Raw genomic sequence first — 23,893 nt, 5'->3', positions numbered from 1 at the left:
TAACCTTGGGTTTATTTATTCATTTTTAATTCACCTATGTTTGTATTCATGTATTCATACATCTACATATACACACTCACATACCCTAGACTATGTAACAATATTAAATATTAAAGGTACAGAAATAAACAGAAAACCCATGAGAAAAGCATATAAAAATAACTACTCCATATCATAATTTAAAGACCTGAATGCCTTTTAAGGATTTTTTTTCATATGATCTTTCACTTTTATCCTATTTTTTGAGTTATATCCTTCTCAGTCATAGAGTCTTCATATTCTTTGTTCATCAAAAACTTGGCAGGCAATTTGTATTATAAAAATACAATAAACCTCACTTTCCTTAAAAAAATTGAGTATGGTTTGAATTATTCTACAATTTATTACCATAATAAAAGAATAATCGTAAATTTTTATTCTCCATTGCTTTAGGTATAGTCAGCTCTTGCAACATCTCTCATTTTAAACAGTATCTCCTAACTGGTCTCCATCATCCATTGTTAACTCTCCAATCAATTTATTCCATTGTGTTCTGTCCAACAATCGTATAAAGAAAATGCAAACTTAAACCTCTTCAAAGTTCTTCACAGCAATTGGAATAAAGTGCCAACTCTGGTCCTGGTTTTAAAATTCCCTAAATGATCTGATTTTACAGTCCATGCTCATCCTTCCTCTTTTCATTCATTGACATGCTTTCATTTTTTATTATTACTTGAAAGTGGTATTATCCTTCCTGAGTAAGGGTGTACGCACAAGCTGTTCTTTCTGGCAATTATGCTTTCCTCAGCCAACAATCTAATATTTATCCCCACTTTCCCTGTAATCATCTTTTTCTTCTCAAACTAAGCAGCGTTCTTGAATAACAACAAAAGTATCAGTTCATTTCCTCTGTCATGTGACCATAGCTCTACATAATCATGCCTGGCCTTCTACCTCCTCGTGATTATGTGTATGTTGAGTTATCCCTACTAGATTCTAAGCAAAGTAAGAATTTATTATCTTTAAAATTGCCAAATCTTAAATTTCTAACAGAATCTGATTGATGAGAGTAATCAAACTTTGAAAAATGTTATAATTGTTAAAAGAACAAAACAAATTCTTTTTTTTTCTTTCTTTCTAATTCTTTTATTTTTTTAAGATTTTTTTTTTATTTTTATCTATTTATACAAGCACTGGGTACAGTCAGAAGTGCGGGAGCGTGAGAGAATTCACCAGAGCCAGAGCGGGTTGCAGAGCAGGCAGAAGGACCGAAGTACACTGCTGAGGGGAGCAGCGGGTGGCAGGAGAGGTCTGCGCGCCATGCGGGACCCTCCTCCAGTGGCCGGGGAGCAGCCGGGGATCGAACCGGCGCTGCAGAGGCTGCGGGCAGCTTCGCAACTCAGTGCTCAACTGCTGCGCCACCGGGGAGGCCCCAAAACAAATTCTTAACCCAACAAATGTCTGCCTGTCCTTCCCTAGTAAATTTTAATCTATTTTGTTTAATATTTTAGGTATTTTGTATTTCCTATGTTTTTCATAGTGTGACTCTGTATATGATTCTCAATTGCTCAAATTATTTTCTCAGTTCATTTTCAGCAATTATATTTGGTCTTTTATGATGGGTTACTTGTCTAGCAGATGAGCTCATTTCAGCAGTTAAAAATACACAAAATGGTAATTTCTAAAAGATTAAACAGTTAAGTGCTAAATAGTTAAGTGCTGTTGAAATATAAGGAAACAGAAAAAAGACTTATGAAAAAATAAACTATTCCCATATCTACCAATAGGTGAGAATGTGTGACTTGTTATAGAAGTGCAGACAAAGAAACATTTTTAAATAGGAAGAAGAAGTAGGTTCACTTATATGGGAAAGTTTTCCATGGACATGAGCAATAAAGAAATTAAGGATCTACTTAATTTCAGGTAGCAGGACACATTTCAATAAAAGCAAAAAAGCTGGTGTACTTATGGTAGAAAAAAATGATGTAAATTAATTAGAACCAGAAGTGATTGTGAGTTTATGACGGGACATATAAAGCCCAAAGTAACATACAAAGAATTACTATCTATAATGAATTATCTACTAAGAGTGTGTAACATGAAACTGTAAAGCATATTATAGGGATCAGTGGACTTCTGAAGGAAGAGCAAGTGGAAGTGGGGGACTGCTTTAAAGTTGAAATTCATTCCTTATTGGGGAGGTATGTTTTTAGCCCATTGGATGTCAGAGAAGTTCTCTGGAATTTTTCCAGACTCCTGCTGGCCCAAAGCTAGTGGACCAAAGATGTTGGGTAGGGAATCTTGACCCAGGATTGGCAGGCAGAATAATTTCTCACTGGGGTTCCAGCTGACTGCAGCTGGCTAGCAAGAGATCACTTTTTAATGAACTGACAAAATTTGAAAGACAACCTTTGACTTGTGCGGTTTAACTTTATAGAAAACCAGGTGGGCACCAACATTTATACACCTACTTATGTATATAAGAAGTCAACTGCTCTTGATGCTACTCATCTTGCCGGGAAGCCAATGGAAAACATGTAGAAGAACCCTACGAAGTTGCCTGGGGGATTATTGCTGAAGTTCCAATCCCTTCAAAGACTACAGAAGTATTGACCATAAAAACTTACTAAAAAGCCACTCATGGGGTGTTCCATTTCATTCACCTCCAGAATGCCATTGACTTACAGTGACTTCCCAGCAAAGCCACCCATGGGAGATGCAACTAACTCAATGTGGGGAAGCAAGCTGCAGATTATGGAGCCCCCTGCCAAGTTCATTGTGTGAGTGCTGCTCAGAGCCTTGGAGGGTCAGCCTCACCAGGTATCTTGCGAACGATTCCTGGGCAGAGATGGATGAAAGCAAAGCCCCAAAGAATCATGGGGAAGCCCCTTCTTTTCTCCTATGTCCCTCCAGCACACTTTACTATTAATAACAAAACCTAACACCATATAAGCCAGAAAGGAAGAACTGTTCCTAGCACCCACAGTGCAATGTAAATAGGCTTGGTGCAGAATTCTACAGTGCTAATATTTTTCACTCCATACAAACATTTATATCATATATGTTACCTTAGGGCTATGTTCAAATTCTTCTATTAAACTGCTGACATATAATCAAAAGGCACAGAACAATTTAGAGACTCTACATGGGGGAAGGCTAACCTTTTATTTTGCAACCTTTTATATCATACAAGAGATTTGCCACATGCACGCAAATGATTTTTTATGGAAAAAACATATTCAATAATTGCCAAAAAGAGATCACCTAATAAATTAATCAGAATTGTGCAGCTGGGGGCATTAAGTAGAAAGCCACTAAAAAAAGGACCACATTCAAGAAAGGTTACCATAGCTATTACGATTTGTGTTATCTCCATCCATAACATTCAGTTTTCTAACTGGCACTTACCGTGTGAAAAGAAACAATTTTGGAATAGTGGTCTGTGAGGTGTTTCAAGGAATATTAATGAAATAAGTGAAGATCAGCTATAGGCATTTAGTAACACTCTTCGTCCTTGCCTGAATATCTCTCTCTCTCTCTCTCTCTCTCTCTCTCTCTCTCTCTCACACACACACACACACACACATACACACACACACAAGGCTAAAAATAAAGATTTTAAATTTTAAATATTTTAAGCCAGAAAGTTTATAAATTGGTAAGTCCATATTGTGCTTTAGATATTTGTTGGCAGGTAGAAAAAGAGAGAAAAAAATAGAATGAGTAAGCCTCTAGTCAAATTAATCAGAATAGAAAAAGAGAAAACACAAATTTAGTTCCATCGCCTTCATAGAACAAATTTTGCACACTTCAATGCAATAGAAATTTTGATATTTTTAACAATGATAGGGTCTAGTAAATTGGCTTAAGACTATAGAGTCTGTGATTGCATTGAGGGGTAGCTCAGCATGCGTTATTTTGTGAATGGTAACAAAAAATATGGGGGCACAGGGGGAAATGCCCTCCTCCTTTGGTCTCCTGTGAGGCTGGACAAGCAAACATATTAACATCAGACAGATTAGTAGAAGAAATAAACAAATTTAATAACAATCATATGTAGCATTTACATGGCTGTACATTCTGAAGTCAAAGGGACAAATTATGGGTTGTTTTTTTTCAGCCTGAGCTAAGGAATGGGATAGGGGCCTGGGACAGTAGATTTCTCCATAAAAAATGTTATTTCTGGAGGTGTCCCTAAATCTCGGTAAATCTACATTAATAGTAACCATCTCCCCAGAGCCCTACAGGGCCTCCTTTGACCTTAGTTCCATGCAGCAAGGTCAGATGCACTAGAAAAAGCCTGCTCTGGACATCTTGGGAAAAGCAAGGAGAGCAATCCTACAGTTATCCATACATTTCACATTGACCTTGCGGCCAGACAGCACCAAGAACCAAAATTGTCAGGTCAGGTTTTTTTTCTTATACCTGTGTCACTTCCAGAGTCACAAGCATCAGGGTCTCCCTGGTGGCACAAAGGGTTAAGACACACCCATGAAGCTGTCCACAGCCTCTGCAGCACGAGTTTGATTCCCTGGCCGGCCAGGGAGCAACCCACATGGCGCAGCAGACCTCTCCTGTCTCACCCGCTGCTCCCCTCAGCAGTGTACTTCGATCAATCTGCCTGTTCTGTTCCCCACTCTGTCTCTGGTGAATCCTCTCACCCCCCCCCCACACCTCTGGCCTGTACTCCAGCTCTTGTATGCATAAGTAAATAAATCTTAAAAAAAAAAATAAAACAGTCACAAGCATCAGCAGAGCAAGTAGCAAATCATTGGAGGTTTAGACAATAAAAGGGAACTGTTCACCATCTATGGAATCATGAGTAAGATTGTCATATTGAGCAGAATAGGAGTCATTCACATCAAATGAGGATTTGAAAATGTATTATTAGATCCTAATTGATATCTGAAATATGTTGTCTCCAGGATCAGCTGTTGTTATAATGTGTATTCTCCCCAATACCCAAACTCTCCCACACCGAGGGCCCACAGTCCTGCACCATTAGCCCCTGTGCTGTCCCCACTGTTCTCATCCCTTTCCCTACAGCCCCCTGAGGGTGTCCTTAAAAAGGAACACAAAAACAAACTTCTCTGAATGCTCCATGTTAATTAACCTATTCAATAAACTGGTTTCACAGGCAGTTTTGCTAAGGGCTGAAACTGCAAGAGAAATATTGACACAGGGAATATTAACATTCATGAAGTCCTTGTTCCTAAGAGATTCCTTTATTTGATCATATGTGGTGTAAGAACAGAATGTCACCTTGGAAGAGGTCAGCTTCCACCAGAATGAAGAAATTTCACTTAATACTGAGCTCAATCACATATACTCACAGTATGATTTTACTGGGGAGAATACACATTATAACAACATCAGCATCCTATCCAAATGTCAGAAAAGCGGGAGAAAACAAAGCCTTTGGCAAAGCTCTGGAGACCAGCATCACTTTGGTGCCTGTTCGGAGCCCAAAGTCCTTTGTGGGATCTTCAACTCACAGGAAGGGAGTTTCTCTGAGCAAAATCTCTGGTAGTTTCTGGCAAATCTGGGAAATATTCGCGACTTCCTACGCCCAGATCTGGATTCAGATGCATCTCCAATTGGCTTAAATCAGCTCCTCTACTTACACTGCTTTTCAAAGGTATATTATCAAGACCACATGTTAATTTTAATTTGGTCTTGACCTCTCTGCAGTTTTTATCTATCTTTGCTCCTCACATGTCTTTTTTATCAGTGTCTTCATAAACAAGTGATTACTTTTTAATTGGTAACTTAACTCACTCCATTTCCATTGCACCCACCTCTAGATCAGTCAGGATATTAGAGTTACCTATATCTCTAAATATAGTTATAGCTCTATAGATATAACTCACTTCTCTGGCCAAGAATCTTAAGACCACAAATCAAATAAAATAATTAAATATATAATAAACATCCTAAAGGAAAAATATTTTCTCACACTAGGAAGGACACAATTTCCTTGAGATTCAAAACATGTCAATTCTTATGGTATGTGGTATTCACTTTCAGGGAATGGTATATGAACATTCATGAAGTCCTTGTTCCTAAGAGATTCCTTCATTTTCCTCTTCTGTTAAGGACACTTTTTATTTCATTCATTCTGTACCTCATACTTGCGCTTATTCTACTTCTTGGTTGGTCTGTGACATGGAGAAGAGAAACAAACTTTTACATGTAGCCTGATAGAATATATAATAAGAAATCCACATGCTTTTGATTTGTATTTGTTCTTACACAGACAATAAATGTTTGAAATGATAAGCTAGAGGAGTTCCACTAACAATTGTCTCTAAGATTTCCTGAAGATTTACTTTATAAATGACATGAATACATGAACCCTTTTAATGGAATAGTACGCAGCGATCAAAACAAATAAGCTCATGCCATTTGTGGCAACATGGATAGAGCTGGAAGGGATTATGCTGAGCGAAATAAGGCAGAAGGAAAAAGATCAATATCAGATGATTTCATTTATATGTGAACTATAGAGAAACCAGAGAAAAGGTCAGGAAAAAAAGACTAAACTAGCAGCTGACCATAGATCTGAAGCATACAACAAGGGAGGGAGAGGGAGGGAGATCAAAACGGGAGGAAAGATCACAAGGGACTATGGTGATGGCTCACGAGTGCTGTGGTGGCGGGAGAATTACGGAGAACACACCTTAAGGGAGAAACCAATGACTGTATAAAAATGTATAATGATGGAAGAAAATTAATTTAAAAGAATTAATTTAAAAGAATTTTCTGATAGAAATTTCCATGCATACACACATACTACATTAATTATTTTCCATTTTGTTGCTTATTGACCAGCATCTGTTGCTATGCTTACTCATGTGAAGAGATTAAATAGGCGAAGTAGAAGGAAATAAAAATCAAGAAGTCAGAGAAGTATCAGGAAGCTTCCTCCCGCTGACCTTGAAGAAGCGAGTAGCCATGCATTACACAGATACAAGGAAATGAATGCTGCCAACCATTTATTTGAGTTTGGAAGAGGGTCCCACACCTCTAATGAAACTGCTGGCCCAGCTGACATGTCAACTGCCACTTTGTGAGCCGCTGATCTGAGAACCCTGCTCTGGTTCAGTGAATTCTAGTGATCTGTGCTCAAATTCATTTTTTCTCTCCTATGATTTTTCTAATCTGCTGTTGAAACCCTTTATGTTATATCTTAGTTCTGCTAAAATAGTCTTCAACTCTGACTTCTCTTTGGAGGTTCCGTAAATGTTCTTGTTCACCCATACTTCTCCTAGGATGACTGAACCTCTTTATAAGCATTTCTTGGATTCTTCAAGTAACTTTCTTATCTTTGTTTCTGTGGATCTTTTACTGGAATTTGTTTTGTTCTTTTATTTGGGACCTGTTCTACTTTCACATTTTGCCTTTCACATTTTGGTTCTCTGTGTTTACTTCTGTTTTAAAGAATACTACTTCCAGGTCTAGTTCCGGAGTTTGCTCTTATGCAGGTGACATCACGTGGCACCCCCTGCTGGATTATCAGGTTGCTTGCTGAAGGTCTGGCCCCTCTGTTAATTGCACCTTCCTGCTTGCTGTGTTAGGGTAGCCCTGTGGGTAGGACTGTCAATCCTCCAGGCAGTGGTGCTCTGGCTGGGCTTTACCTCAGCCCTGGAATAAGATATGCTCAGTGTGTATTGCTGCGGGTACAGCCTTGGCATGTGGCTACCTGGGGTGTACACTGCTTTGTCCAGGCTTCCTGCTACGTTGGCACTCAATGCACCAGCAAAGGTGCACAGCGCCAACAGCAGCCTGCAGCACCACAGATAACTAGCTAGACTGCAAGTGGTGCACTGGGATAGTGGGGCTGCTGGCAGTGGAAGCTGCAGCTGGGACCTGGGCACTGGGACCACGCAGTCAGAGCTGAAGCCTTTCAGGTACAACTGGGGTCATGTTGCAGGCCTGTGGGCATGGCTAGGGTCACAAGGTGTGCCCTGCTGGAGTTGTGATGGATGTGGCAGGCTTTGGGGACATGGCTGGGTCCTCTTGGTGGGCTTGCAAGGTGCAATTGGGACTGTTTTGCAGATATGGCTGGGGCCATGGGGTGGACCCCAGACAATTGACCTTGTAGGTGGTAGAGCTGATACGTGGGACAGCAGCCAGTAGAGTGTGGTAGCTGTGGGCTGATAGGAGTTCAGCATATGGTGGGTTTTGCTCACTAGTTGGCTTTGTTCATGAGGGGCTTACTGGCCACAGGGACATGGCTAACTTGCTAGCAAGTAGGCGGAGGATAACAGGGCTCAAACCTTTCAATTGTTGTCTCTCAGTCCCGAGTGAAGTAGGCTACATCCAGAGATGGGTGCAGCCCTTCTGGGATTTTCCTTCAGAGTAAGGAGGGTTGATGTCGAGAGGGCACCAACAACCTGTACTATTCTCAGCAAGGCTATGAGAAGTTACCAAGGTGGTACCTGCTGATACCAGCTGCAGATTATTCCTAGTGTTCCTTGGCTCCCAGATCAATGCTCGATGGCTGGTATCTAGGATTCCATCATCTGTGGTCAGGCTCTGTTCAGGTAAGTGTTCCTGCTTGGGTCCCAGCGCAAGAGAGTCTGCTCATGCGCCTGTTAAAGGCTGGTTTTAATCTCCACTTTTCCCTCAGCTTTCCTGTGCTGACCCTCTGGCTCTCAGTGAAGGGGGTCTGAGGCTCCTCTCTGCTATGCTGTATGTTAGGGTTGGAGCACTTGCTTCCCAGGGGAAAGTTCTGCTTTTTAGAGCTATCTCTTCCCAGCTGTACCTTGTTCCCTCAATGGGGTTAATTCCCAGCAAGAGGATCTCTCCACCTGTCCTGTCCACCTGATTCCTGCCATTTTACCCTTTATTGTGGACACTCTCTCTGTTTTTCAGGTATGCTTCTGTACAGGTTAGTCCATATTGAATTATAGATATATTGTCATCGTGTGAGCAGAGAAGCAAAAGTTCTCCCTATTGTTCTATCTTCACTCTATCTCTTGCATGCAAGTGCAGAGATGGAAGAAACCATGGCAACCATTTTAGTGATTACTTACCAGAACTGTTTGAGTGTATGTTTGGAAAAAATGAATTAATGAAATATCTAATTTAAAAGAGAATTTGCAACAATTACCAGTAGTTGTAATTCACTTTTTATGCACTTTTAGATAACTTGTGTTTAAAAGTTTCTAGCTATATGAAATGGAATAATTTATATCCATTGTTCTAACAGTATATTGTATAATTATTTTACATATATATACATACACACATAAAACTTTGGAAGTTTTTCTCTTTTAATGTGAAAGTTAAATATTTCAAACTTTACTGTTAGATTTTTTGTGGGTTTTTTCCTTCATTTAACCAGAGATATCTCTTGGGTAATCTTTCAGTATAAACTCAAATCCTCCATCTGCTGTCCTGATTCAAATATCATGGCCTTCTCTGAACTTTTACAGCGTGTGGGAAATCTTGGAAGATTCCAGATCCTTTTAGTCATTTTGCTCTCATTTTTAAATATTCTGATGAACACTCACTACTATGCAGAGAACTTTTCAGGAGCGATTCCTGCTCACCGTTGCTATACCCAGCTCCTTGACAATGCCACATTTGTCACCAACAATTCCATGAACTTAACAACTGAAGCTCTCTTGAGGGTCTCCATACCAATGGATCCAAACTACAAACCAGAGCAATGCCGTCGATTCCGTGAGACACAGTGGCAACTCTTAGATGCTGATTTGTCTATTACAAATACAAGTGAACTAGAGACAGAACCGTGTCTGGATGGTTGGGTCTACGACCAAAGCATTTTCACCTCTACTATTGTGACTGAGGTATGACATTTATATCACAGGGACAATTAGCAATCACATCTTCAAGTTCTATATTAAATCCACTCACAATAATCAGTTATAAAACATAGCTCCCAAATAATAAGATATAGAAAATAGAATTCTTTGAGCATCTATAACCCACAGAATGCACTTTTGCTATGACAGAGACCTAAACTAAAGAAATTGACATTATTTGTTAGATCTAAACTTGAATCCTATGTTGGGCTTAGGAGCTAGGGATATTGCTAAGTATATGATAATAATGACTATGAAACTTCATTTCTAATATTTAAGATAACAGCTACTTCTTACTGGAATTTTTTGAATAAATATATGTGGTAATATATCTAAACCACCTAGAACATCAGGTGCCTAAACTACAGTTCTTAGTCATTTCAGGCTGGCAGCCCCCAGTAAGTCTTCACTCTTTCTGGGCTCTCCGGCGTTCTCTCGGGATTCTTCTTCTCATGGTTCTGCTTCTGCTAGCATCCCCATGACGCTGCCCTTATAAGCCCAGTCTTAGCCCAGCTGAATCCCATATACCTATGCCCACACCCTATTCCAGGTGCCCGCCATCAGGCATGCGTTCAGGACTGCAAGGCTCCATCACCTATCCTAATGGTGGGAGGGCAGTAAAGCCTGATATCATTTACTTACCCTTCAGTGACCAAACTATCTCTCTGCCGTATTTTTCTTTATTCCCACTTTATCTTATCTAGGAATTTTCTCATTTTTCAATTCATTAGAGGGTTTTAGGCACATTACCTACTCCTGGGCCTCAGCACTCATGCAAATTTGTGTCTGTGTTCCTGCTAAGAATCTATGCACATGAGGCAGGGCCAGTCTCTCTTGCTCTTTGCTATAATTCCAGTGCCTGGCAAACTACTTGTTATTTAATGGTCTTCTAAGGTTAAAAGCATGGAAACAAATCAAGTTTCTTACCAAATTGCTCGTTTCTCCTCCCAACAGTTCATCTTGCGATTCTATGATCCTCTGTCAGCCTGTTTGTAAATCTGCTGCTTTTGTTTACATTTTTTTTCAGTGGGACTTAGTGTGTGATAAACAATCACTCAAATCATTGTCACAATCCATATTTATGGCAGGGCAGTTGGTTGGACCGTCCATTAGCGGCTACTTTGCTGACAGGTGAGTTTCATCTCCTCACCTGCTGGTAATTTCAAAATAGTAAATAAGCAATCTAGTGTTCAGGACATTATTCTGCATGCTGAAGGCTGGAAAGATATTTTTAGTGAGGAAAGTGAGTAGAAAAGAAGCTTGAAATGTTAGTGCACCCTGGATAAACACTTCCAAAAAAAGAAAAGACTCAATTCAGCAAGAATCCCCAAAAATATAGAAATAAATTTAAAACTAATTATATGAAATTTGAGAAAATAGAAGAAATTATAGTAAATCCTGGTAGTGGAAGTGAGATCAGTAAATATGCATATATGAGTACACTCTAGGTAAGGGTCAAAGACTGCCAGGAGAAGACTTTGGTTGCACAATGTTTATGGAAGGTAGAATGTTAGAAAAAGTAACTATGTCCAGATTTTGAAGGACTTGAAAGGCACTGTAGGATTTAATTTTCCTCTGAGGTCCTAAAATTCAGCAAAGCTGTTGATTTTTTCTGCGAAATGATGGATATGGGTCTTATGAAGATAGACTTGACAGATGCAAGCACATGAAATTGGAGAACATGAACTAGCAGTAACTGGCAGATTCAGAGACTACAGAAATTTAAAACCAAAGTGCAAATGTTGATATTGTAGGTATTTCATTGACAAAGTTGTAGTTTGTAGCAAAATATTCATAGGAGTTTAGACAACTTCTGTAAGTTAATAAAGATATGAATACAGTAGTAGAAACTTGAAAAATTACAGTGAGACTTCAACTTTCTTTTGTGAAAATAAGCACAGATAATGTGTTTTGAATATCTCAGACCAACAAATTTTCATTCAGTGCTTACAGATTGCACATTTTCTACAACTTCTGATAATATAAATTTTCTTGAGGAATACATGTTCTTTTTAGAACTATTGTACCTAGCCTGATAAACAAAACAATTGAGAAAAGCACCAGAGACTGTTGGATCATATATGGTAAATCTAGAGATTTCTTTGTATATTCATCTAATGATGCACAATGTTGTTTTTATGCTTGTTTACTCAATTTATTATTTCCTAGATTTGGCCGGAAACCCCTATTATTGTGTTTTTCAATGACTGTTGGATTACTGGGATCTTGCTTATTATTTGCTCCAACTTTCCAAGTTTACTGTGTATTAAGATTCTTGATATCAACATCTCTGGGCACAATAATGGGCAATAGCATGACATTTCGTAAGTCATATTTAATTCTCAATCTCTAGTTGAGGAAATGTCTTAAATCCTTTTTATTATCTATAAAAACTCGTATTTCTCCATCAGTGATAGAATGGATTCCAACAAAAGTCCAGCCCGCAGTGATGACAGCTCTGTCTTTGTCCATGAGCAGTGGCCAGGTGCTACTGGCTGGCTTGGCTTATCTCTTTCGAGACTGGCACATTCTGCAATTAGTCATATCTTTGCCATATTTTGTCTTCTTCTTGTTCCTGTGGTATGTTAAATTTTATTTTATGATTTTGTGAATTTATGGGACATTGAGATTAAAGATGTGACATATTGTTTTGGTCTTCTATTATTGTACAATAAACTCTCCAGAACTCAATGGCTGTAAAAGATGTATGATTCTCCCTCATTTTTGTAACCTGATGCAGTTTGGGCAGCTCTTGCTTGGCGTATGTAATATGGTACATTGAGATGGTGGATGACCTGTTATTATTTATAGAGTCTTTCACTCATATGTCTTTTTGGATGGCTGGAATAGGTGGGGACTGGTTGAACATCTTTGTCCACAAGGCCTCATCACATGGTAGCATGGGCTTCCTCACGATGTGACAATCTCAAGTTACTTTTTTTTTTCAAAGATTTATTTATTTATGCATACAAGAACTGGGGTGTAGGCCAGGGGTGTAGGGGTTGAGAGGATTCACCAGAAACAGAGTGGGGAGTGGAACAGGTGTTTTGACTGGGAGACACTGTGTAGGGGAGCAGTGGGTGAGACAGGAGAGGTCTGCTGCGCCATGTGGGTCACCTCCCTGGCCAGGGACCGAATTTGCACTGCAGTGACTTCATGGTGCTGCATTAACCTCTTGCACTACCAGGGAGGCCCCAAGCTACTGACTTCTTATGTGGCATCTGATGTCCCCGAAAGGGAGCATTCTAAGATATGAGAAGCAAACCTGACAGTCTATTAAGGTCTAGGTTCAGAAATTTACAAAGCTAATATCCACCTTATTATATTAAACAAACTGGCCACAGAGCTTTCCCATATTCAAGGAAAGCTACAATTTGATCAATTTCTCAATGCCAGCTGTGTCCCATAATCGGCAGCCATTTTCAATCAGCGAAGCTCATCAATTTACCCAACTGGAATCTATTTTGTTTCCTAACAAGACTTAGAAACTTAAATATTAAGGCTTAGATACCAAAACATGTCTTCAAAATTCTCTGACTTCACTATTTAATCAATTATGCTCCCTAATCTAACTGGTTAAAAAACATAAGCTTGTATTTACCTCTTTGCCATAAGTGACTGCTCTTCAGACAGTTAAAACTCATCTTTTAACCCACAATGATCCAGAAATAATTATTATTTAATAATAAATAATTATTCAAGTTGAAAGGTAGAAAAATATTTGAAGTGAAAAAGTGAAATAAAAAATAAAATATAGCTGTTTCTTAAATATAAAATTTTAAATATATTTTATATTTAAAATGTGAAATATTTAAATATATAATTTGAAATAGAGTTCACAAAGCAAAGTAGTGGATAAACTGAAGACATAATATGGACAAAATTTTAAAAGTTAAATAATGTTGTAAACATGATAGTTCTTCAAATGTAGAAATGGAATTGGACTGCTGATCACATGGCTGCTACCTTTCACATAGGTGGTCTTCAGAATCTGCACGCTGGCTGATAATAGCTGGCAAGCTAGAGAAAGCACTAAAAGAATTGAAGAGAGTTGCACAACTTAATGGCAAAAAAGAGGCTGCAGATATCCTAAGTACTGAGGTAAGAGGAAAAAAATAGTAGCTCTTTTGGAAGGCTTGTTTTCTCTTTGTTGGCAAATATCACGAGCAAATATAATGTGGGTGTCAAATCTTCATTAGACAGAAACCTCAAAACATGGAGCCAATAACATTGGCATTCCTGAAAATTGACTGAACTTGCACAACATGTTTCCATACCTGTTCTACTTGGCACCCCGTGATAACTGACAGAATAGCACATATTATCCTAACAAATTCACACATGCACATACACACGTGTATTTTGATATGTTATTAAAGGTTAATATTTAATTGATATATATATATAATATGAATAGACAGAAATAGAAAAAACTGGGGAGATGTACTCAGAAGAGCTCACCCTCCAAAACAGCCCCTAACTACCTCTGACAATTTTTAGTTGAAGTTGTCCTTGGATTTTCCGATTTACTGCCTTTCATGTAGTTAATGCAGATTGAAATATTTTGCTTTGATTTGAATATGTCACAATGACAAATAGATATTATTGGAAGCAACATGGCTGCTGTTGTAAACTATAGATTGATAACTGATATCTAAAACATTTTATATTAAATAGTGCATTGTTAGAATTTATAAGATATTGGAAAAGACACTGTGATTTAAAGATGAATACAAAAAGATCTTAAGTTTTCTATTTTCTCTTTACCAACACAAAACAATCATATAATTTCACAAATTCTTGCGATTTAAAGAAAATGGATAAAAGTTAAAGACAAAATTTTCTCAATTACTTTTCCACTATGGGTCCGTGGCTATTCCATTAGGATGATGCCAATGACTTGATAATGTCTTGAAGTAGGCCAGATCTCACACCCACTTGGGCACGAAGCCATGTGCTAGCATGTTGTAGGAGGGCACATGTGCCTAATTCTGCCTTAAGAAAGCAATGATGTCATAGCCATACCAAGACAGGTATAGAATTGATACAGTGAGGTCAAAGGCGTACACTAAATTACTATTGTACAAATCAATCTTGAGTACACAAGACTTTTTTTCTTATAGGATGCCCTTTTTGTAGTAGGGGGAAATAGCCAATTTACCAATGATACATTTTTTAAAAAATTATAAAAGAAATTAAATATTACCTTTAATAACATACCATATACAACAAAACAAACTTTATAAGAGACAAATGAAATAATTTAATGAGAGAATATTTTAAAATATTAACAGATTGAGAGAACTCACATTTGATTTTGTGTTTGAGTAGGATTATAAGATTGTAGAAGTAACAGAAAATATTTCTGGATAAGAAGAATTGTTAGTGGTTATTGTTACTTTGCTCAGTCACTGTTTCTGGCAGTGTTGCCAACAATAAATATGCTTCTATTTTTTTCACATGGAGATTCTGAAATCCACAATGAAGGAAGAATTGGCTTCAGTAAAACGCCGTTCTAAAATCAAGGATATCATGGCCAGTTCTGTCACATGCAAGATTTTATGTTGCCTCTGCTTTATACAGTTTGTGTATTGTCCTCATTCTTAAATTTTATACAACTTTCTATCAGATTACATGTGCTATGTCATATGCCTGATTCAAAGGGCTTTGTGCACATATATATGCACACACATATGCTTGTGTATATATATTACATAACTAGTATTTATAATATGTAACATGTAATATATATTTATAAAGTATAAAATATACGTTTATAGAATTTATTATGTATATGTATAAAATTCTTGTTTATTTGTATAAATATATGTTTTATATATATATCATATACACAATATTTATAGTTAGAGACCAAGAGCAAATATTTTACAATATTTAATCATTAATATATTCATCTGAGAAATTTAGTAGTAACAATTCATGTATTAGTTAAATGGGTTATATCTATTCAATATTCACCAAATTTGGATTATATATTTAAGATTTGCTTAACATTAATCTAAGACTGAAATATATCAGTAGATAAAATAAATACAGTGCCTGCTTTCACTGGGGGTTCAATTCTAATAAGCCAACAAATATATACATCGGTCTATAGAAGATAATGAATGAAAGCAATCAAAAGCTATTACATACATAATATAGTAAAAAAAAAAAAGTCCCATTTAATAGGATTTCATTTGAGCAAAAACCTGAACGAAGATAATGCACTCACTATTGGTTGTATTCTGGTTTGTATAAACAAAATCAATAGCAAGCTGTGTAAGATTTTAATTTGGAGCTATAAAGCCAGGGTTTGGTTCTGGTTCTCTTGATCAGTTACCTGTGTGAATTCAAATAGTTTCCCTCTCATTTTATGGCTTAGTTCAAGCAAGTAAATATTTTAAAGTAGGAAAATTAAAGAATTTTAAGGAGGCCAGTGAGATAATTAGAGTGTCAAAATACAAAGGAGAGAGAAGGCAGAAAAATAGTGAAAGGATAATGAGGAACATTTTCTATATTTTTGTTAAAAACTATAAACACCCAAATCTAAGTTTCTTGAAACCTTACAGAATAAACACAAAGAAAACTATACCAAGATGCAAAAGTAAAATGCTGAATATCAGTATTAAGAGCCAAAATTGAGGAAACTCATATTTCTGACTAGTACAGAGAATTCTTATCTGCAGCTTTGCAAAGCCAACATCCTAAAGTGTCAGCCTCACCTTTCTAAAACCAGTGTAAATTTCTGAAAAAAATCTAGGTGAAACAAATTTTTTTAATAAAATCAAAAGTGGCCATGCTGTCCTTTTTTCAAATAAATTCCCCAATCAAAATTTGATGAATGTATTTACTAGACTGTTTCAAATGTTAAGTACTTTTAGAAACAAATTGGAGGCTTCTTACTGGAGGTGTGGAAAAGTAGTAACAGATGCATTTACCTCTCTAAAGGTTGTATAAAAAAATGGCAATAATGTGCTTAGAGAAAATATAGAATTGCTGAAAAGATGAAAAAGGAAGGCTAGGGGAAGGCTAGGACTCAAAACAGCCAAGGAACTCAGATAATGAGTTAACTCCTGCATCATGGGAAGAAGACAGAGACCAGAGAGAGGGTTTCCAATTGAGGGTTTATGCAAGAACCAGAATAAAAAGTACCAGTGCTTTCCTAGCCTAGCAGGGCTTTAAGCATATATCAATGCTTTCCCTGCAGGACATCTGCCACGTGGCATGGGACTCTAAAAATCAGAGCAGATACCATTTGAAAAGTATAGTCATCTTGGGAAACCAAATTAGTAGTTAAGACACAACAGAGAGATGTGAGGTAGAGTACATAAGACCATAGTTGACAACAATATTTCAGAGGTCAAAATCAGAGCTAGGATGAGACTCACTAAGGCTTGCAATGCCCAATGACTCCAGCGCACTTCCTACCTGGATTATGGTGAATAGTCCCCATGCTACCTGCCCAGCAAAGTGTAAATCCTTCCTGAGAGGTAGATGCCATCCAATAGAGCCTATTCAACTGTTATGCACAATGTCCATACTTTGATTTTTAAAATATACTAGACTTATTAAAAAAACAAGAGGCTGAAATGAAATGAAGAGTAAAATTGAAGAAAATCCAAGTATCGTAAACTAAATCAGGCAGAAGATGCTGAAGTTAGGACTTTGAAAATCACTAGAATGAATAAGATACATAATAAACAGGAAAGAAATGGACAAATAAATGAAATTGGAGAATTAGAATTAGAGTCTCAACGTCTCCTCTCACTTTGGCTCCCTATAGATAATGAATAAATATAAAGAATCCAAAATATCATAGAAAACACAATCAATAATCGTTGGCATTTATTAATTTTCCTTTATCTCTTACAGATTTTCAGCAGCTTTTTTCCTTTTTGGCCTAATGTTGGATTTAAGAAATTTGGGAGGTAACCTGTTTCTTATTCAAGCTGTACTTGGAGCAATCGATATACCAGCAAAGTCTCTTTCGATTTTTGTAATGAAATATGTCAATCGTCGGACCTCGCTGATTTCTGTCCTCTTTCTTGCTGGGAGTTCTGTTCTAGTCAACATATTTGTTCCCCAAGGTGAGCTTAATACAGATCGGGTCCTTGATAAGGAGCAATTTTTTAAAAGGTTCTAATTCTCTTAAAATTCAGATGAATTCTTCAATTCAGACATATGGAGACTTACACAGTTTATGGAGACTCTTGGGGATAGTGGAGAGTATTTTTTAAATAAAAGTTGCATATATTTAAGGTTCATGGATGAATATGTGGAATCCACTTAGCATTAATTATACTAAATGAAATGTCAGACACAAAAAGAAAAATATTGCTTGATTTCACATGTGGAAGATGAAAAGTAGAATTCATAAAAACAGCATAGAATGGTGGTAAGGTCTTACATTTTGAATGTGATGTGAAAAGTGAAAGAGTATATCGGAGTATTTGAGACATAAAACCCCTTAGCCAATAATATGTGACATTAATGAGAATTACACTAAATTCTATGCAACCCATGTTTACCCCCATTTTTACATAATGTAGATGCTAAGGAAAGCATCTGAACTGCCCAATCTATTTTATCTTCTCTTCATTAAAATTATCATTTGCATACAATGACTCCACCCTCCTATACAATTTTGACATTCCACAAAATATTACAATCATGTAAGTAATACAATCCAATTACAGAAGATATCGATCACTCCCAAAAGGATCTTTCATGATCCTTTGCAGTTAATGCCCTCTCTCCCACCCAGCTCCCAGTAAACACTAACTGTTAGTGCCCATATAGTTTTTTGTAAATATTGTTTTTGGCTTCTCTCATTTAACATAATGCTTTAGATATTCCTTCATATTGTGGCATGTACCAGTTGTCCATTTATTTTTTATTGCTGAGATACTACAGATTGTTTATCCATTAAACAGTTAAACATTTGAGTTGTCTACTATTGCAATTCTTACGAATAAAGCTGCTATAAAAATGTGTGTTGGGTTATTAAGGAGGCATATGATTTAAATCTTTTGGATAAATACTTCCAAAGGTATTTTGTGTGTATATTTTAATCTTACAGTGTTCATAAAGCTGTGTGTTAACATCCATTTAATAGCCATATCATTAGGTTTATTGTTTTTTTTACCATATGTGACAACGAAGATGAACTAGAAAGATTCCACCTAGTGAAATAAGCAGGTGCAAAAAGAGAAATACTACATAATTTAACTGACATACAGAATCTAAAAGGTGGAACATAGATACAGAGAGTAGTTGATAGCAGTGGAGGTTGGGAGGGCAGAGAGGGAGTGGGAGAAATAGGGAGATTTTGGTGAAAGGGTACAAACCTTTTACCAGAAGTAAATTCTGGAGACCTTATGTACAGCATAGAGACTGTAGTAAATAATATTGTATATTTGAAATTTGCTTAGTGGTTAAATATTGTGTTCCCACCACACACAAAAGTGATAACTCTGTGAGGTGATGAAAATGCTAATTAATTATGGTAATAACTTCATAATGTATACCAAAGTATCACATTGTGGACTTTAAATATATAATTTGTAGGTGTCAATGATCCCTGATAAAGCTAGAAAAAAACCACAATGTGTGCTCAAACCTCTATTCCTTAGATATAATAAAGCCCTACAATTATAAATTTTATTAGATACAAATTCAATAGTTTCAGATTTACAAATTGTAAATTTGTGTGGCATATTTCAGTACAACTTAGAGTTTGTGTCTGTGCCTTAGGTACTTAGGAATATAGGAACACTAATTATAATAATGGGAGAAACAAAACAAATCCTGATTAACATCGTTTTTTCCACACAGAGCCTTCTGTTCTTATATGTTGCTATTCTCAATGTACTCCCCCACCACCAGCAGGTCACAGCCAGGACTAGCTGACCTCTGCCCCCATGGCCTGAGGCTCTTTACTAATGTAGTAGAGTTTAACACAGAACGTTGCAGTGTATTGGAATGAGTGTCATAAGACTGTTTCATAGTACTGTTCTAAAGATTAGATCAGGCAACCTGTATAAAGTCATAACTGTAAGGTCTTGTGGAAATGACTGCCAAACAGGTGACACCAAAGTATGAACCTGTATAGACACAGTCATGGAGACTGGTAGAGTCTTGGACAAGATGCCAAGGACATTTATGTCGTTCAAGACTGGTAGAGTCTTGAACAAACATTTGGTCTAGTTTTGAAGGTTTGTTATTGAAATTATCTATCTGCCTTCCAGCAAGTATTTAATCAATGGATAGTTCTTTTTAACTGGTGTGATTTTTGGAGGACATTTGCTTTTTTAGATTAATGTTAAATCCTTGGATCGAGATCATTTTAATGCAGTTTCATTACTTAATGAACGGAGACACATTATCCCAGACACTCCAATTATTCTCACTGAGCTTCCTATTTACAGCTATGTCATTCCTGCGCCTTGGAATTGCCATGGTGGGAAAGGCATCCATAGCGACGTACTTGAACATTAGTTTGAACTACAATATGGAACTCACTCCGACTGGGCACAGGTGAGAGATCGGCCTGAGTACCTACTGAGCAGGAGTAAACAGTGTTGTAAAAGAAAACAACTCTCAAGGAGTAGAGAATGGATTAGAAATAGGCTCTGGATAAATATTAGAGTACCCATTACTGGTCTGTAACGTCCTCTCACTTTCCTATGGTCTTCCCTGGAAAGCTGGCACTAGATCTCAAGTCCTTCATCACCAAGACTGCTACAAAGTCTTTCCATCTTGCCTCACTCTCAAATGTTCTCACTTTTACCCTAACCACACCAACTCATGTAAACTAGTACATGCATTTGCTCTTACCAACCATTCTACACTACTATTATATTTCCTCATAACAAGCAATTCTAATTAAGGAACACTTTTATCTGAATAATGCTGAATATATTATAGACCCAAAGGCCTGACTTAGTTCATTAAAATGTAAGGGGAAAAAATCCCTCTTCACCCAAATATGGGGGAGAGGGTGTAAATTTTGTGTTACTGTTTGTTAAATATTTCCTATAAAAGTGAAAAATACTTTTGTTCCTAGTCTTTCAATTTTTTCACCCCCCTATGTGTTCATTATTAAAAAGAAAAAGTGGAACTCTTTATTAAAAGTTCCTAGAGAATTCTAGACTGACATAGTCAAGAAATAAAGAACTAAAAAACTTCTGTATATATTCACAGAGGCAAGGACAAGTGTAATGTTTCTTCTTAATACAGGAAATTTGTTTCATTGGAGAAAGATTAAGTTTAGCAGCAGAAGGATTCTTTTTTTCTTTTTTTTTTTTGTGGGACCCTCGCCATGGGCCGAACCAGCGCTGCAGAGGCTGCAGGCAGCTTCACAGCCCAGTGCTCAACCGCAGCGCCACCAGGGAAGGCCCCAGAAGGATTCTTAATAAAGACTAAATTTATTCATATACACTTTCTCATCTTGGAAAAGTTCCTTAATTATGTTTTCACAAATATAAAATATAAGATAGCAGTTGTACAGTACTTACAGTGAGTTACTTGGATATAATTCACAACAAATATAAATAAATGTTTATGTATTCTATGTAAAGGCAAGTTTTTATGCACACTAAATATCAAATATTAATTGAAATTGACTAATTGATATTCCATCAAAATTTGCATTCAGTTTTAAGTTTTAGAGAATACAAAATTTTAGGAAAACAATGCCTCTAAACTGTATCTGAGAAAGTAACAATGTGCACGATCTGTCTTCACAAGGAATACATTGCATTCATTTAAATGATTTCTTTAAAAGAAACAGTCACTGGTAATGCACACATACATAATTAAGACATAGCCATGATTTAATGGGTATTTTTGGTGATGATAAATGACCATAGTGGGTAAACACATCAGGCCAGTTATGAGGTTAACAGATCTCAGTTTCAAATACACATTTCTTGCCTTTGCTTTGTTAATATCGGAACGGGAGCTATGAAAACCGTATTTCTGCTTTCCCAGGTATCCTCTCAACCTTTGCCAATAGGGGAAGCTAGACACATGTAGCAATTGTGGGAGAAGAAGAAGATGCTTGCATCTTGTACACTTCCTCTAAGAATGCTACTCCTCAATGTCTCTTCCTCCGACTAGCATACCAGCTTCATCATACACAACTCATGTACCAGCTGGTCTGTGCCTTTTCAAAAGTCTGAGTCTAGGCATCTGGGGTCCTACCTCCCAATTCAAATACACCACCTCCTTAGAGAGCTGAGCTTCAACTTTACTAAGCCCCTCTTTTAAGGTCCTAAATCATACACATTTGTTTACATACCATCTGTGGTTACCTCATTGACTAGTTGTAACGCAGATTATTTAGCCTGCAAAATCTTAAGATATTTACTATGTAGTTCTTTAGAGACAAAATTTGCTGACACTTATTTTGAACATCCTTGGCCATAGTAAGAAAATAGGACGTCATTGGGACGTGAAGAGCAACAATGAAGAGTTTTAAACAAGAGAGGAGCTAATCCAGATTCTATATAAGATCTGTATAATGTTTATATAAAATATATAAAATTTTGATCTTGGTTTTGTCACTGGTAAGAAAGTATTGGGTATATACTTACAAACACCATTAGAATGTCCACAAAGTGAAAATCATCTTGACCAGACTCAGATTCTCTACAGACTAAAGCAAAAATCTGACTCCATTTGAAGTTCTTTAACACATACTCTCTTTTCACAGATCCCTTATTCAAGGTATATTTGTATTTGTAAGTTCTCTAGGTGGAGCATTAGGTTCTTTAGTGTTGATAACTAAGCAGTATTTTGCTCCACTTCCAATGATTCTTTACGGCTCCCTGCCCATCATGGCTTCCATTTGTGCCTACTTCCTCCCGGAGACCCGGAATCTACCTCTTCCAGACACCATAATGGAAGTCGAGAGACGGTGAGCATTCCACTTACTTTTGACAAACAGGTTTCAAATGTAGTATAGTGATGCAGCAATGAATCCAAATTATATATATATTTCATATATTTGAAATTTTCTTTATAGTAAATCCAATAGTCAATATTTAACTCTACATAAAATGACACTGGCAAAGATACCCTAATACACACACATACCCCTACCTACATATGCATATATATAATGACATTGCATTTTATTTTAACTATATTAATGAACTTTATACTGAAAATAAAACTTAAGAGTTTTGGAAGTACAATTGTGTAAGGGGCATAAAAGCAGGGCACAATGAATATTGATAAGATTAAGAAACATCAACAAATGTCTTCCTCTAAATTTACCTGTGGATTCAGAGTGACACTGATAAGTTCATTGGCTAGTCACAGGGCAGTTCCTAGATGAAGAAGTATGCAGAGGCTTTTCTTCAGATAGGTGGAGCTTTGAATTTCTGCTGGTGGGCCCCTCCCCCCTAGGTCACTCCCCATACACCCCTGCATTCGCAGACCCCTGACTCTAGCTCACCTGGTGCTCAAGGTTAGTTGCATCTGTTTTGCTCAGCCTGGGTCATGTGTTGATAAGCACTCTGCTCTCTGTGAAAGCAAACTTCAAAGTGAAAGTTAGGTTTTCTATCTTTTCCATTTGTGCTTTTGGACCTGAAAGCAGTTTAACCGTTTAGCTGGGGCTTCCCTGATAATGTCATTCTTCTACTTGCTCAGGCCATACAGCCTCGCCATCTTCCTCTGCCCTCTTTTTCCTCATTGCTCCATGAAATCAGTGAAGGAATAAATTTAGCTGAATATCCAATCATATTAAAAACAACACTTCTTGATCCCTGAAAAACCTAAGTCAATTAACATCATGCACCAAGGACCTCTATTGCAGCTGGGGTTCTCTGGACAAACACTCAGGCTGAATTTGGGCTGAAAAATGATCTTTACCCATGAATGGAAGTGGCAGAAACAGAATTGAGAAGAGGGTCTGATGTCACAAAATTCACAATTTCTTTCAGTAAATTAATATTTCTTCTTATTCTGCCATGGTGGAAAAAATGGCTTGGATTTATGGATTGATTATTGGCAAAAGACAAGGTCTGTGAACTCTGTGGCTGGCACATCCTTGGATCTTATTAATCCCCTCT

At 37.1% G+C, this 23,893-nt stretch overlaps 1 protein-coding gene across 1 annotated transcript; it reads left to right on the top strand.

Moving 5' to 3' along the window:
- Positions 1-9,395: 9,395 nt before the first annotated feature.
- LOC311168355 (solute carrier family 22 member 22-like) lies at positions 9,396-22,738 on the top strand (the record flags this gene model as incomplete). The annotated part of the gene is made up of 6 exons (XM_084229757.1): positions 9,396-9,797; positions 10,840-10,943; positions 12,291-12,392; positions 13,790-13,913; positions 17,688-17,743; positions 22,531-22,738. 6 exons carry the CDS (start codon positions 9,396-9,398, stop codon positions 22,736-22,738), a joined length of 996 nt encoding a protein of 331 aa, XP_084085883.1.
- Between the last annotated feature and the right edge of the window lie 1,155 nt (positions 22,739-23,893).

Source organism: Talpa europaea, assembly GCF_964194135.1.
Source record: "Talpa europaea genome assembly, chromosome: 3".
Taxonomy (NCBI): Eukaryota; Metazoa; Chordata; class Mammalia; order Eulipotyphla; family Talpidae; genus Talpa; species Talpa europaea.
Note: the sequence above shows the minus strand (reverse complement) of the source record. Positions and strands in the feature narration are given on the sequence as shown.